Source organism: Symsagittifera roscoffensis, chromosome 1 (assembly GCF_963678635.1).
Source record: "Symsagittifera roscoffensis chromosome 1, txSymRosc1.1, whole genome shotgun sequence".
Taxonomy (NCBI): domain Eukaryota; kingdom Metazoa; phylum Xenacoelomorpha; order Acoela; family Convolutidae; genus Symsagittifera; species Symsagittifera roscoffensis.
Genome location: NC_087062.1, coordinates 85,342,012 through 85,357,162, shown reverse-complemented (window position 1 = coordinate 85,357,162; position 15,151 = coordinate 85,342,012). Strand labels below are relative to the sequence as shown.

The following is a 15,151-nucleotide window of genomic DNA, read 5'->3' as shown; positions in this document are numbered from 1 at the left end:
CCAATTTATGCCGTAAACCTGCTCACAATTGAAAACGCAACCATTTTTGTGAATTGATCTCGCCTCTTTTTGGGAAATCATAGCCGTTGTCAACGTATCTAAACAATTTTAATAGTCTTTAATATAAATTATGTAAAACTCTCAATTGAAAATTTTTCAAGTGTAATATGATAGTGCTGATTTAAATTATCCAAACAAAATGAACAAAACTTGAGTTTTCAAACACGTTTTTCTCAAACTGGGTTAAGATTAGACAAAAAATGAACAGAACAAAAGTTGCTTAGAATTTCATCAGAATTTTTATGGTGCATCGTTTACTCCGAAATTCTCAACCAAAATTTTAACCCAAAATTAGGTCATTTTGGCTTTTTTTTTTAATTGATCAACAAATAGGCTGGAACTAGCAGACAAATTTCTGCAATCTGTGAAATACAAATTTTTCAAATAAAATTTCTTAGTTATTCCGGGTTGTTACCCGTATCAAAAACTTTGTTCATTCATTTCAATAAATGTAAATTTTTGCTAACTCAATATGCCTACATGAAGATTGCAATCAATTATCGCAAGTTCAAATAAAAGTTCATCAGCGTAGTACATATTTATGAACTAAATGTTGGATTTCTTTAAATTATTAAACTGATTATGACCCAATGCATTTCAAAGTAATTATAATTGTTTCAATATTCTCTAATAATCAATTTTTTAGTGTAAATACTGGTACAGATTAAATACTGATCATGTACAGCTTTTTGTACACAATTTCGACAAGTAAGTTACTGTAAGAAATGCGCAGTATTTCTGTTAAATTTTTTAAGGAAAAACTTCGAATTGACAAAAGTTTTTTGTTTTTTGTTTTTTTTTTGTTGAAAATTATCAAAATCAATAAAATTGGCTTGAAAAATTAACTTTTACCTTTTTTTCCTGAAAAATGGAGAATTGACTTAGCTCTATTTGTACTGCTAGATCTTGATTGGGTGAAGGATTGAAAAAATAATTAGAAGAAACCTCCCTCTTTTCTTGTATTTGACACCTTTCAGGTCAAAACACATTCCTTTAGACGAATTCTTGATTTTAATTTGCAGTTAAAAATATTGTGGTCTCAATCAGCTGCGATTGTGAATCATGTTTTTGGCCACAAAAAATTGATTTTTCAAACAATATAAATCATTTTTTGGCAATTTAGTTTATTTTTCTGGTGCATGATAAAGGCATTTCAATTGATTATGATCGAATTTATACAGATTCTAAACATATTTTTATACGTATTCTATTCGAATTTTGTACAAAAAAAATTTTGCCCTTGTAATCGATTTTTTTTGAACTATACAAATCCTATTCGGTCATTGTAATGTTAATAGTTGATTTTTGGACTAATTGTTTATGATTTTTGGTGTTGCGAAAAACCAAACGCAAATGTCTATAACTCAAAAATATCCCGTACAATTTTATTTTCAAAAAAAAACAAATTTGAAGCCTATTTTGGCGTTTGTTGAAAAAAATCCTTAAAGACCCAAAACTAAAACCTGCAAAAACTTGAAAATTTTTACTCGTTTTTTTCCAACCTTTTTTGTTTGATTTTATTTGGTTTTCAAAAGTTTCAGTCCGCTCCAAGCCGAATGAACAAAAATATTTTGCACATATTCTAAAAAATATATATGTCGATAAGAGCCGCTGGACTTCGTAGATGCCGACAATGAACCACCTATTCTGACATAGCATCTAATTGATGTCGACCTATAAAAACACAGTTCTATCCTCCATGTTATCTGCTGACGCTGACTGGGGAATAATTGATCCTCGGCTTAAGCTCTGTTGGCTGCAATTCTTGACTGAGTCTAAACTAAACTAAGCACACATGAAATTACTATAATTTTGAGCAAAAATTTCCAGCATTTTCAGCCTTTGGTTGTCAGATTAACTTTTGTTCGATTGTGCTAGTGAGAATTGTTGAGCCCTTTGGTAAGGCGACAATTCGTAACAGCCGACAACTCGTAACTGGCGGCATTTCGTAACGAGGCATTGGCTTAAGTAAAATACGCTTGCTCCACTTCGCGCCGTTGCGCTTACACCCGGCACGAGAGGAATATTGCGCAGAATTATTGTTACAAATTGTAGCTTGTAACAAATTGTCGACCGTTACGAACTGTCGCTTCACGGAGCCATTTATCAGCATAAACTATTTTTCCAAGCAACTGAACTGAAAGACAGCTCCGAGCGAAGTCAGAGTTAGTCATTTGTAGTTTGTAAGTGAAAATAGTTTTAAGACATGGCGCAATTGGCAGAACAAAATGTCCCGCTAAGCATCCCAATATTTTGGCATAAGCATGCATCGGAGTCGGGTCGAACGCTCAAAATCGGTACTAGGATTGTAACAGGTCAAGTTGACCAAAACGACATCAATGACCTGCTTTAAAACAGCCCAACAGCACCTCACAAACCAAAATCTCCGACTCTCAGGAAGAGAAAACAGGTGAAACAAAAAAGGCAAAAAGATTACAGTTACCCGGAAAAAAGTCAAAGTGAAAACAATTAACAAAAAAGGAACATTACAGTGGAATGCAGGGTGCAGAACTAAAGGCAAGAACTATATATAATGGGAAAGCAGATATGACAACTCAGTTTTTGAGAAATCAGAAAATCAACTGATTGAATTGAAAGAAAATCTTGAGAGATATGTTAATACTTTACCTGTTTTTGTTTACAACAGAGGTAGATACGACTTTAATTTGATCAAGTTACACCTAATCTTCTTTTTGATTCACAAAAAAAGCTGTTATTAAAAAAGCAATTGAATTGACTTCCATGAAATTTGGAGTAGCACAAAATCTTGGCATTACGAAATTTCTGGGCGAGCTAGAGAAACAAAATGCTTTTTTTTATGAGTGGTTTGACAACCCAGCCAAGCTTGACTTGTCAACAATAAAAGCTTAGAAAAAATTTTTAGCAAATTTAGAAATCATAATCTACTGGGCAAAAATTTTACTGACTATGAGAACATGAAAACGAGCAGATTGATGAGCAACAAGAACTGGAAAAGCTTCAATTAAAGATTCAACGTCCAATCTGGTCGTGACTATTACAATTACCTACAAAGTTTTAGAAAAAAACGGACCATGATCACAGAGTTTTTGCAGTAGTACAACCACAAGGCTGTTGTTCTAACGCCCAAAGCATTGCAAAACAAGATTCAATGTAATCATAAGAAAGGAGTGTTTATGTTAAATTAGGACGTAGACTAGCTAAATAAGTCAGCACAAAATTACAAATTACGAGTTCTACCCCTTTTGCGAAAGCGACAAAATTTCCTGAGAAAAACACGAGAAGGCATGACTGGCGGACTTTCTGCGGCAGAGAAAAGAAATTGATTAAGACAAGCAAAAACTCAAAACTAGTCATAATCAAATTGCCGACTTAAAAAGTATGGCAACATCATTTTACCTTGAAACCAAAGCCGAAAGCAGAACTGAGTCTTTTTCAAAAATGATAAACAGAAAAACCTTGATAGCTTCAATGTGAACGTTCCGCAAAACAGTGATTACCGCAAAACAGTACTCGAAGCAAGGAAATGACATTATCTTTTCTGTTTCAGTCAACAAGCTTGTCTTTTTTTGACAGACCAGGATTTTCAGAAAGGGAAAAAAAACGAGAAACAGATGACGTGAGGCGAGAATAAATAAAAATGGAAGGACACAAACTTGAATAAATTTGGGAGCATGAGTCTGATAAAACCAAACAATAAGTCAGAACCAGTTCTAGCAAAAAAACGTTTTTTCTACTGCCTCCCTTTTAGCAAAAACGAAAATTGGATATTTTTTGGATACGTTCCACGCTATTTAGTTAATCCACATGAAATAAAATCAAAACTTGCAACTTTTTCTTCACATTTCAAAAACGTTGAAATTGGAAAAAACAGTATCGAAGAAAACGTTAAAAAATATATGCAATTGCAAGCGAATTGTTGAAACTAACTTAAAGAAAAATAACTACTTGCTTCACACTTGAGTGTGGGTTAGTTATCACTCCTCTCTTTGTCTTTTTTATGGAACTTGGCTTGCAAGGTATCAAACAGTTCAAAAAGGTGTTAAACATTTTGTTTAAATAGTCGTTAAGGCTAGAAGAGACAGGATTGAAAATACTCTATCAAAAATTGTTGCTAAAAATGTGAAAATTCGTTTTGTTATCAAATAAATGATTGATCGAGACACAATTTAAGAAAAACTTGGATGATGAAAAGATTCACAAAGCTATCAATCAACACTTAACCAAAAGACTTGTACGAGCTGGAGTTGCTAAAATGTACAATTGCTTCTAGGGAAACCGTTATTTTTGGATTCTTCATATTGCAGCATGCAAACTTGAAAATATTGGAGTTTTTGTTTTGAAAATCTTGTATTTACTTGCCAAATAATGTGATGTGAAAAAACTTGAGCTGTTGGAGATGCGCACCGACTTGTTTTAGTTAGCTCTCGCGGACAAAAAATTACACAGTTGTATTCAACTAAATAAAAGGTCTATTTGGGATAAAAAGAGGGAAAATGATTGCAGAGAATGTTTCAGGTTAGATGTTTTAGGTTAGATATTTCAGGTTAGATGTTTCATTTTCGCCAAGTTATGTTTCATGCGGAGAGATTAAGAAAGCTCCTACAATAGTTCAGAACAAGCACTAAATGTTTAAAACAACGTTTTTTTCTTGACAAATTCTAATAGCTTAGCAAATTTTAGCGAGCTGCTCTCTGAATGACCTGCTCTGGAAATAGCAAAAACAATCAGACTGTAATCATTTTGTTCAACAAATGATTATTGCAATGAATCGAAAAAGAGATCATAGTTCTATCAAAAACTGCAACTAAGAAAAAAATATTTATCAGTTCACCGAAAAAATTGCAAAAATTTGAAAATGACCCAATTTTCTATCACTTGTTTTCTAGTCATCAATTGTTATTGACTAACAACTAAAACAGATTGAGCGGGAAAATGGAAATTTTTGCTCACTCTGTTCAAAATTTTTCGTGGATAATAATGCTTGAATTATTGAAACAGTTATATGGACTGATACGAATTAGCGTAGTCAAAACTTTAAGTCAAAAATTGCAAAAACCTTCCCGAACGTCCGCCCTTATTCAGCGTTTTTGAGAGACATAGCGCTCTGCTTTTAATCGATTTTCCCCTTTAACCTTCGTTTGGGGTATATTGTGCAAAATTCTAATTCAAAAGAGATTAACACGTGAAAAACTGGAAAAATCTGATTTTGTTTTGTGCAATTAACTGATTATTTTTTTGGTATTTATACAAAGACGAATCTACAAAATCGAGCAACATTTCTTCATTTCTGGACAATACACTTTTTTCTCTGATCCATACACCCATGCCTTGTATTCTTTCTCCTTGTAAGTTAGATCCACCTCAGATACAGGAATAGCCATCAAAGAGTGCTTCTGTTTCAGAACTCGTTTGTAGTCGCTTTTTTTGACCGCGTATTTCTCGTGATGTTTCTGAAGTATACTCATTACAGCGTCATCTAGAGTGGCTGATTCGGGGTAGTGAGGAATGGGGGGTATAAACGGGTACTGTTCGTCATTGTACATCTTTATTCCAATGACGTCTTCAAGCTTCTCATCTGGAACCCCCACTTGAGATCCCTCGAAGTGGAAGTCATCTTTCTCTTTGTATTCGGCGACAACCAAATTTATATCTCTTGAATACAAAAATACGAACATTTAACTCAAAAAAGTTAACGCCTAATTGACATCAGATTTTGGCCGACCAACCCTAAAATTTTCTTAAGGAGCCTTCGGAGCGAATGTATGATCATTTTGAATGGGAGAGCGCGCCCCAAATAAATTGTTGAAATAGGGTTTTTATAGTTTTTTATAGACCTGAAAAAAGGTCGACAAAATTTACGAAACAGTTTTGAAAATTCCCATTCGAGAAAAATATAGATCAGCCCCTGATTTGGTCGCTGAAAAATGAATAAAAAACCTAAAAGGTAATTCTCCTAGCAAAGGCAATTCCACAAAGATTTTCTCAATTTCAAAAATTTCGAGGAACAACTTTTTTAAATTTTGCAAAAAAAAACTTTGTAACGACGTACGTGATGAATCCTGTCGCATTGCAAGCGCAGCATTCTCTGAAGCCTCTGCCGCTGCAACTACCACAAGTAGCTTCATTGCCATCTTCGCCCACTCTTCCAGTGCCGTGACAGCTGCCACACCTTGTAATGAATTATGTAATAACGTCAATGATTACATAAATAAGTAATTAAAACAATGATTACATAACTATTTGCATAGTTTCTGAAGTTACCACACATTGTAGTGGATTATGCAATAACTTGAATGATTACAAATTGTTTGCTTAAGTTTCTGAAGTTATCACATCTTGTAGTGGCTTATGTAACAACCTCATTAAATGAGATAACCTAATTACTTCTGAAACTTTTTGAAAGTTACCACACCTTGTAATGGATTATGTAATGACATCAATGATTACATACTTATTTGCTTAACTTACTGATATTACCACACATTTGAGTGGATTATGTAATAACATCATTAAATATGATAACCGAGGTTTAGTTCTAAAATTTTCTGAAGTTACTACATCTTGAAGTGGATTACGCAATTAATGTCTTTGATTATATAATTAATTGTTGAACTTTCTGATGTTACCACACCTTGTAGTCAATTATGTAATTAACTTTATTGTTCAAATAACTAATTTTTAAACACTTTGAAATTCTGATAATGAAAGGATATAGGGCACTTATCCGATATGCCAAACATCCGTCCGCAACGACAAACATCCGAACTTATATAATAATTACGTTATAATATGTCGTTCAAAAACCTCAAAGTTAAGACGTTTCAATACGCCGATTTTAATCTCGATAGGTCGCTGATACACTTTCTAATTGTTCCGGAGGAACTTTGTACTCGGGTGCGTTTTTTTTTCCACGCGAAATCAAGTACCACAAATAATCATCGGACTGGGTTGAGTGATATATTATTTTAGTGCTCCTAAAGTCGTGATTCGAACCACATTTAAAATTTTTGAAAACATTTACCCAGTGTCGAGAAAAACCGGTTTAAAATTTTGGTTTTTCGTCTGATTTCTAGCGAATAGAGCGAGCGAGCAGTTTTATTTTAATTGATTAATTGTTCAAAAGATAAGAATAGCTTAAATTAAAAGGAAAATTTTAGTTTTACTCGGGTAAAATTAGTTTACTTCGAGTCTTTTAGCGCATTTTTCGAATCAATTTTTTCAAAAACTCAAAAAAACCTCAGAAAACTTTCAAAAAAAATCGAATTTGCTTTTTCAATTTGCTTATTTTTCAATTTGCTTATTTTAGTATGGCTGCATATTATATCTAACCCTTAGTTTTTTTTGTTCAGCTCCTTTCATCACATCACACCAAAAAAAAAAACGACAATTATTTGAAAAAAAAATAGTTGTATTTTTTAATACTTTTGTAATATTGGAAATGATTTTTAATTAAGTTTAACGGATGATCGAGGGAACTTAATATTTATCCACGATGCTAGTCAAGTTGAGTGTGTCTATTGTTTTGGCTTTGAATATAGATGATTTTCCCACTGCTCCGAATTTTAAAGTTCCTAAGGCAGAATAAAATATTATGAGTTTCTCCAGATAAACTAGATACAGATTTTTTAATATAAAAAATCATTAAAATGCATATGTCTTCCTTTCTCATTTTTTTCTTTAAAAATTTAAAACTAAACAAATTTTCGCAAAAACTAAAAAATTGAAAACTAAAATTATCGCAATTTTTTTTTCGTAGAGTCAACACTTAAAGATTTCAAGTAAAACAATTTATTAAGTTTAATAAAACAATGAAAACAGACACCGAGAGCAACCGCTCTGGTAATTGCCAACTCTCAACTGAGAGCAGGCACTAGACATTATGCTCTTTTCTCGACGAGCAGCGGACAATAACTTTTTAATTAATTCCCGGCAAAAGTTTGTAGGAGAGAGTAAAGTTATATGTTCATAAATTATAAATCCCCTCCCATTGGTAAAGGTTAATACAAGATGAATAATTGTGCTTAACCTTTAAACGTTTCAATTTAATCACCTTTTTTAATTTTTCTGTTTAAATAAACATCACTTTAATTCTAAGACTAGATCGACTATGATGAAACCTAACCGGGACTTATAACTTTACTTACAAATTGAAACAAAAAGATCTATCAATCGAACCCATTGTTTCTTTTAATAAGCTATGAGGGGAACATTCTGTGCTACTTGCAGAGTAACCGGCTATCGTTGTTTTCATATAGAACCTTTCCAACAGTTGGCCCAGATCGGGATACCTTGCCGCGACTGCGCTGTCACATTTGATTCGACCAATACAATACCTTTTAAGCGAACGACAAAAACTGAATATTTGCTCTACTTTTTGAGCATGTCGGAGGTTTGACCTAGTACAGCAGTGTTTCGGATGTTTAACACTTTTTCGTTTTTCGGCTGTTTGTAACATTTTTTTTTGTTTTTCGCATGCTTAACATTTTTTTTGTTTTTCGCATGCTTAACATTTTTTCGTTTTTCGGATGTTTCTAACGCTTTTTCGTTGTTCGGATGTTTGACGTATCGAATGATTGCGCGGTACTTGATCTTGAAAACAATCAAGAAAAATTTTTTGTGAAAACAGTTGCCTGTTTGACTGTGATTTAAAACAGTTGTTCTAATCATTTTTCAAATTGAAACCATTTGAATCAATTTCAATTTCAATTTCAGTTTTCAATTTTCAAATTAAAAAAATAAATTATTGTTCATTAAATGTAAGCTTAAAAGGTTTTACACACCTGTCAAATTTCTGACCGTTACATGCATGACATGTGTGTACTTTTCGCGAAGTTTCAACTTCCCGTGATCCTTCCCACCAATCACAGGAGGGCTTGAGATCATAAAAGCATGAGTCTGATAAAACCAAACAATAAGTCAGAACCAGTTCTAACAAAAAATTGTTTTTTCTACCGCCTCCCTTTTAGCAAAAACGAAAATTGGATATTTTTTGGATACGTTCCACGCTATTTAGTTAATCCACATGAAATAAAATCAAAACTTGCAACTTTTTCTTCACATTTCAAAAACGTTGAAATTGGAAAAAACAGTATCGAAGAAAACGTTAAAAAATATATGCAATTGCAAGCGAATTGTTGAAACAAACTTAAAGAAAAATAACTACTTGCTTCACACTTGAGTGTGGGTTAGTTATCACTCCTCTCTTTGTCTTTTTTATGGAACTTGGCTTGCAAGGTATCAAACAGTTCAAAAAGGTGTTAAACATTTTGTTTAAATAGTCGTTAAGGCTAGAAGAGACAGGATTGAAAATACTCTATCAAAAATTGTTGCTAAAAATGTGAAAATTCGTTTTGTTATCAAATAAATGATTGATCGAGACACAATTTAAGAAAAACTTGGATGATGAAAAGATTCACAAAGCTATCAATCAACACTTAACCAAAAGACTTGTACGAGCTGGAGTTGCTAAAATGTACAATTGCTTCTAGGGAAACCGTTATTTTTGGATTCTTCATATTGCAGCATGCAAACTTGAAAATATTGGAGTTTTTGTTTTGAAAATCTTGTATTTACTTGCCAAATAATGTGATGTGAAAAAACTTGAGCTGTTGGAGATGCGCACCGACTTGTTTTAGTTAGCTCTCGCGGACAAAAAATTACACAGTTGTATTCAACTAAATAAAAGGTCTATTTGGGATAAAAAGAGGGAAAATGATTGCAGAGAATGTTTCAGGTTAGATGTTTTAGGTTAGATATTTCAGGTTAGATGTTTCATTTTCGCCAAGTTATGTTTCATGCGGAGAGATTAAGAAAGCTCCTACAATAGTTCAGAACAAGCACTAAATGTTTAAAACAACGTTTTTTTCTTGACAAATTCTAATAGCTTAGCAAATTTTAGCGAGCTGCTCTCTGAATGACCTGCTCTGGAAATAGCAAAAACAATCAGACTGTAATCATTTTGTTCAACAAATGATTATTGCAATGAATCGAAAAAGAGATCATAGTTCTATCAAAAACTGCAACTAAGAAAAAAATATTTATCAGTTCACCGAAAAAATTGCAAAAATTTGAAAATGACCCAATTTTCTATCACTTGTTTTCTAGTCATCAATTGTTATTGACTAACAACTAAAACAGATTGAGCGGGAAAATGGAAATTTTTGCTCACTCTGTTCAAAATTTTTCGTGGATAATAATGCTTGAATTATTGAAACAGTTATATGGACTGATACGAATTAGCGTAGTCAAAACTTTAAGTCAAAAATTGCAAAAACCTTCCCGAACGTCCGCCCTTATTCAGCGTTTTTGAGAGACATAGCGCTCTGCTTTTAATCGATTTTCCCCTTTAACCTTCGTTTGGGGTATATTGTGCAAAATTCTAATTCAAAAGAGATTAACACGTGAAAAACTGGAAAAATCTGATTTTGTTTTGTGCAATTAACTGATTATTTTTTTGGTATTTATACAAAGACGAATCTACAAAATCGAGCAACATTTCTTCATTTCTGGACAATACACTTTTTTCTCTGATCCATACACCCATGCCTTGTATTCTTTCTCCTTGTAAGTTAGATCCACCTCAGATACAGGAATAGCCATCAAAGAGTGCTTCTGTTTCAGAACTCGTTTGTAGTCGCTTTTTTTGACCGCGTATTTCTCGTGATGTTTCTGAAGTATACTCATTACAGCGTCATCTAGAGTGGCTGATTCGGGGTAGTGAGGAATGGGGGGTATAAACGGGTACTGTTCGTCATTGTACATCTTTATTCCAATGACGTCTTCAAGCTTCTCATCTGGAACCCCCACTTGAGATCCCTCGAAGTGGAAGTCATCTTTCTCTTTGTATTCGGCGACAACCAAATTTATATCTCTTGAATACAAAAATACGAACATTTAACTCAAAAAAGTTAACGCCTAATTGACATCAGATTTTGGCGGACCAACCCTAAAATTTTCTTAAGGAGCCTTCGGAGCGAATGTATGATCATTTTGAATGGGAGAGCGCGCCCCAAATAAATTGTTGAAATAGGGTTTTTATAGTTTTTTATAGACCTGAAAAAAGGTCGACAAAATTTACGAAACAGTTTTGAAAATTCCCATTCGAGAAAAATATAGATCAGCCCCTGATTTGGTCGCTGAAAAATGAATAAAAAACCTAAAAGGTAATTCTCCTAGCAAAGGCAATTCCACAAAGATTTTCTCAATTTCAAAAATTTCGAGGAACAACTTTTTTAAATTTTGCAAAAAAAAACTTTGTAACGACGTACGTGATGAATCCTGTCGCATTGCAAGCGCAGCATTCTCTGAAGCCTCTGCCGCTGCAACTACCACAAGTAGCTTCATTGCCATCTTCGCCCACTCTTCCAGTGCCGTGACAGCTGCCACACCTTGTAATGAATTATGTAATAACGTCAATGATTACATAAATAAGTAATTAAAACAATGATTACATAACTATTTGCATAGTTTCTGAAGTTACCACACATTGTAGTGGATTATGCAATAACTTGAATGATTACAAATTGTTTGCTTAAGTTTCTGAAGTTATCACATCTTGTAGTGGCTTATGTAACAACCTCATTAAATGAGATAACCTAATTACTTCTGAAACTTTTTGAAAGTTACCACACCTTGTAATGGATTATGTAATGACATCAATGATTACATACTTATTTGCTTAACTTACTGATATTACCACACATTTGAGTGGATTATGTAATAACATCATTAAATATGATAACCGAGGTTTAGTTCTAAAATTTTCTGAAGTTACTACATCTTGAAGTGGATTACGCAATTAATGTCTTTGATTATATAATTAATTGTTGAACTTTCTGATGTTACCACACCTTGTAGTCAATTATGTAATTAACTTTATTGTTCAAATAACTAATTTTTAAACACTTTGAAATTCTGATAATGAAAGGATATAGGGCACTTATCCGATATGCCAAACATCCGTCCGCAACGACAAACATCCGAACTTATATAATAATTACGTTATAATATGTCGTTCAAAAACCTCAAAGTTAAGACGTTTCAATACGCCGATTTTAATCTCGATAGGTCGCTGATACACTTTCTAATTGTTCCGGAGGAACTTTGTACTCGGGTGCGTTTTTTTTTCCACGCGAAATCAAGTACCACAAATAATCATCGGACTGGGTTGAGTGATATATTATTTTAGTGCTCCTAAAGTCGTGATTCGAACCACATTTAAAATTTTTGAAAACATTTACCCAGTGTCGAGAAAAACCGGTTTAAAATTTTGGTTTTTCGTCTGATTTCTAGCGAATAGAGCGAGCGAGCAGTTTTATTTTAATTGATTAATTGTTCAAAAGATAAGAATAGCTTAAATTAAAAGGAAAATTTTAGTTTTACTCGGGTAAAATTAGTTTACTTCGAGTCTTTTAGCGCATTTTTCGAATCAATTTTTTCAAAAACTCAAAAAAACCTCAGAAAACTTTCAAAAAAAATCGAATTTGCTTTTTCAATTTGCTTATTTTTCAATTTGCTTATTTTAGTATGGCTGCATATTATATCTAACCCTTAGTTTTTTTTGTTCAGCTCCTTTCATCACATCACACCAAAAAAAAAACGACAATTATTTGAAAAAAAAATAGTTGTATTTTTTAATACTTTTGTAATATTGGAAATGATTTTTAATTAAGTTTAACGGATGATCGAGGGAACTTAATATTTATCCACGATGCTAGTCAAGTTGAGTGTGTCTATTGTTTTGGCTTTGAATATAGATGATTTTCCCACTGCTCCGAATTTTAAAGTTCCTAAGGCAGAATAAAATATTATGAGTTTCTCCAGATAAACTAGATACAGATTTTTTAATATAAAAAATCATTAAAATGCATATGTCTTCCTTTCTCATTTTTTTCTTTAAAAATTTAAAACTAAACAAATTTTCGCAAAAACTAAAAAATTGAAAACTAAAATTATCGCAATTTTTTTTTCGTAGAGTCAACACTTAAAGATTTCAAGTAAAACAATTTATTAAGTTTAATAAAACAATGAAAACAGACACCGAGAGCAACCGCTCTGGTAATTGCCAACTCTCAACTGAGAGCAGGCACTAGACATTATGCTCTTTTCTCGACGAGCAGCGGACAATAACTTTTTAATTAATTCCCGGCAAAAGTTTGTAGGAGAGAGTAAAGTTATATGTTCATAAATTATAAATCCCCTCCCATTGGTAAAGGTTAATACAAGATGAATAATTGTGCTTAACCTTTAAACGTTTCAATTTAATCACCTTTTTTAATTTTTCTGTTTAAATAAACATCACTTTAATTCTAAGACTAGATCGACTATGATGAAACCTAACCGGGACTTATAACTTTACTTACAAATTGAAACAAAAAGATCTATCAATCGAACCCATTGTTTCTTTTAATAAGCTATGAGGGGAACATTCTGTGCTACTTGCAGAGTAACCGGCTATCGTTGTTTTCATATAGAACCTTTCCAACAGTTGGCCCAGATCGGGATACCTTGCCGCGACTGCGCTGTCACATTTGATTCGACCAATACAATACCTTTTAAGCGAACGACAAAAACTGAATATTTGCTCTACTTTTTGAGCATGTCGGAGGTTTGACCTAGTACAGCAGTGTTTCGGATGTTTAACACTTTTTCGTTTTTCGGCTGTTTGTAACATTTTTTTTTGTTTTTCGCATGCTTAACATTTTTTTTGTTTTTCGCATGCTTAACATTTTTTCGTTTTTCGGATGTTTCTAACGCTTTTTCGTTGTTCGGATGTTTGACGTATCGAATGATTGCGCGGTACCTGATCTTGAAAACAATCAAGAAAAATTTTTTGTGAAAACAGTTGCCTGTTTGACTGTGATTTAAAACAGTTGTTCTAATCATTTTTCAAATTGAAACCATTTGAATCAATTTCAATTTCAATTTCAGTTTTCAATTTTCAAATTAAAAAAATAAATTATTGTTCATTAAATGTAAGCTTAAAAGGTTTTACACACCTGTCAAATTTCTGACCGTTACATGCATGACATGTGTGTACTTTTCGCGAAGTTTCAACTTCCCGTGATCCTTCCCACCAATCACAGGAGGGCTTGAGATCATAAAAGCATGAGTCTGATAAAACCAAACAATAAGTCAGAACCAGTTCTAACAAAAAATTGTTTTTTCTACCGCCTCCCTTTTAGCAAAAACGAAAATTGGATATTTTTTGGATACGTTCCACGCTATTTAGTTAATCCACATGAAATAAAATCAAAACTTGCAACTTTTTCTTCACATTTCAAAAACGTTGAAATTGGAAAAAACAGTATCGAAGAAAACGTTAAAAAATATATGCAATTGCAAGCGAATTGTTGAAACAAACTTAAAGAAAAATAACTACTTGCTTCACACTTGAGTGTGGGTTAGTTATCACTCCTCTCTTTGTCTTTTTTATGGAACTTGGCTTGCAAGGTATCAAACAGTTCAAAAAGGTGTTAAACATTTTGTTTAAATAGTCGTTAAGGCTAGAAGAGACAGGATTGAAAATACTCTATCAAAAATTGTTGCTAAAAATGTGAAAATTCGTTTTGTTATCAAATAAATGATTGATCGAGACACAATTTAAGAAAAACTTGGATGATGAAAAGATTCACAAAGCTATCAATCAACACTTAACCAAAAGACTTGTACGAGCTGGAGTTGCTAAAATGTACAATTGCTTCTAGGGAAACCGTTATTTTTGGATTCTTCATATTGCAGCATGCAAACTTGAAAATATTGGAGTTTTTGTTTTGAAAATCTTGTATTTACTTGCCAAATAATGTGATGTGAAAAAACTTGAGCTGTTGGAGATGCGCACCGACTTGTTTTAGTTAGCTCTCGCGGACAAAAAATTACACAGTTGTATTCAACTAAATAAAAGGTCTATTTGGGATAAAAAGAGGGAAAATGATTGCAGAGAATGTTTCAGGTTAGATGTTTTAGGTTAGATATTTCAGGTTAGATGTTTCATTTTCGCCAAGTTATGTTTCATGCGGAGAGATTAAGAAAGCTCCTACAATAGTTCAGAACAAGCACTAAATGTTTAAAACAACGTTTTTTTCTTGACAAATTCTAATAGCTTAGCAAA

The 15,151-nt window shown here is 32.8% G+C and overlaps 2 protein-coding genes across 2 annotated transcripts; both read right to left on the bottom strand.

The window, feature by feature from the left end:
- Positions 1 to 5,227: 5,227 nt before the first annotated feature.
- LOC134840341 (protein SSUH2 homolog) lies at positions 5,228 to 9,557 on the bottom strand. Its single transcript, XM_063856107.1, has 4 exons — positions 9,482 to 9,557; positions 8,823 to 8,937; positions 6,092 to 6,211; positions 5,228 to 5,694 (listed from the first exon to the last, which is right to left on the bottom strand). Exons 1-4 carry the CDS (start codon positions 9,555 to 9,557, stop codon positions 5,301 to 5,303), a joined length of 705 nt encoding a protein of 234 aa, XP_063712177.1. The 3' UTR covers positions 5,228 to 5,300.
- An 888-nt stretch (positions 9,558 to 10,445) lies between these two features.
- LOC134840331 (protein SSUH2 homolog) lies at positions 10,446 to 14,774 on the bottom strand. Its single transcript, XM_063856096.1, has 4 exons — positions 14,699 to 14,774; positions 14,040 to 14,154; positions 11,310 to 11,429; positions 10,446 to 10,912 (listed from the first exon to the last, which is right to left on the bottom strand). Exons 1-4 carry the CDS (start codon positions 14,772 to 14,774, stop codon positions 10,519 to 10,521), a joined length of 705 nt encoding a protein of 234 aa, XP_063712166.1. The 3' UTR covers positions 10,446 to 10,518.
- Positions 14,775 to 15,151: the final 377 nt, after the last annotated feature.

What these genes read in the sequence shown, in the direction of transcription:
- LOC134840341 (XM_063856107.1), bottom strand. Translation starts at nt 9,557, where the DNA reads ATGAAGAATCCAAAAATAACGGTTTCCCTAGAAGCAATTGTACATTTT. An exon ending in CAGCTCGTACAAGTCTTTTG is followed by an intron (nt 8,938 to 9,481) that starts GTTAAGTGTTGA and finishes TGGTTTTATCAG; the next exon opens with ACTCATGCTTTTATGATCTC. An exon ending in AATGCGACAGGATTCATCAC is followed by an intron (nt 5,695 to 6,091) that starts GTACGTCGTTAC and finishes TTTGTATTCAAG; the next exon opens with AGATATAAATTTGGTTGTCG.
- LOC134840331 (XM_063856096.1), bottom strand. Translation starts at nt 14,774, where the DNA reads ATGAAGAATCCAAAAATAACGGTTTCCCTAGAAGCAATTGTACATTTT. An exon ending in AACGGTCAGAAATTTGACAG is followed by an intron (nt 11,430 to 14,039) that starts GTGTGTAAAACC and finishes ATTCATTACAAG; the next exon opens with GTGTGGCAGCTGTCACGGCA. An exon ending in AATGCGACAGGATTCATCAC is followed by an intron (nt 10,913 to 11,309) that starts GTACGTCGTTAC and finishes TTTGTATTCAAG; the next exon opens with AGATATAAATTTGGTTGTCG.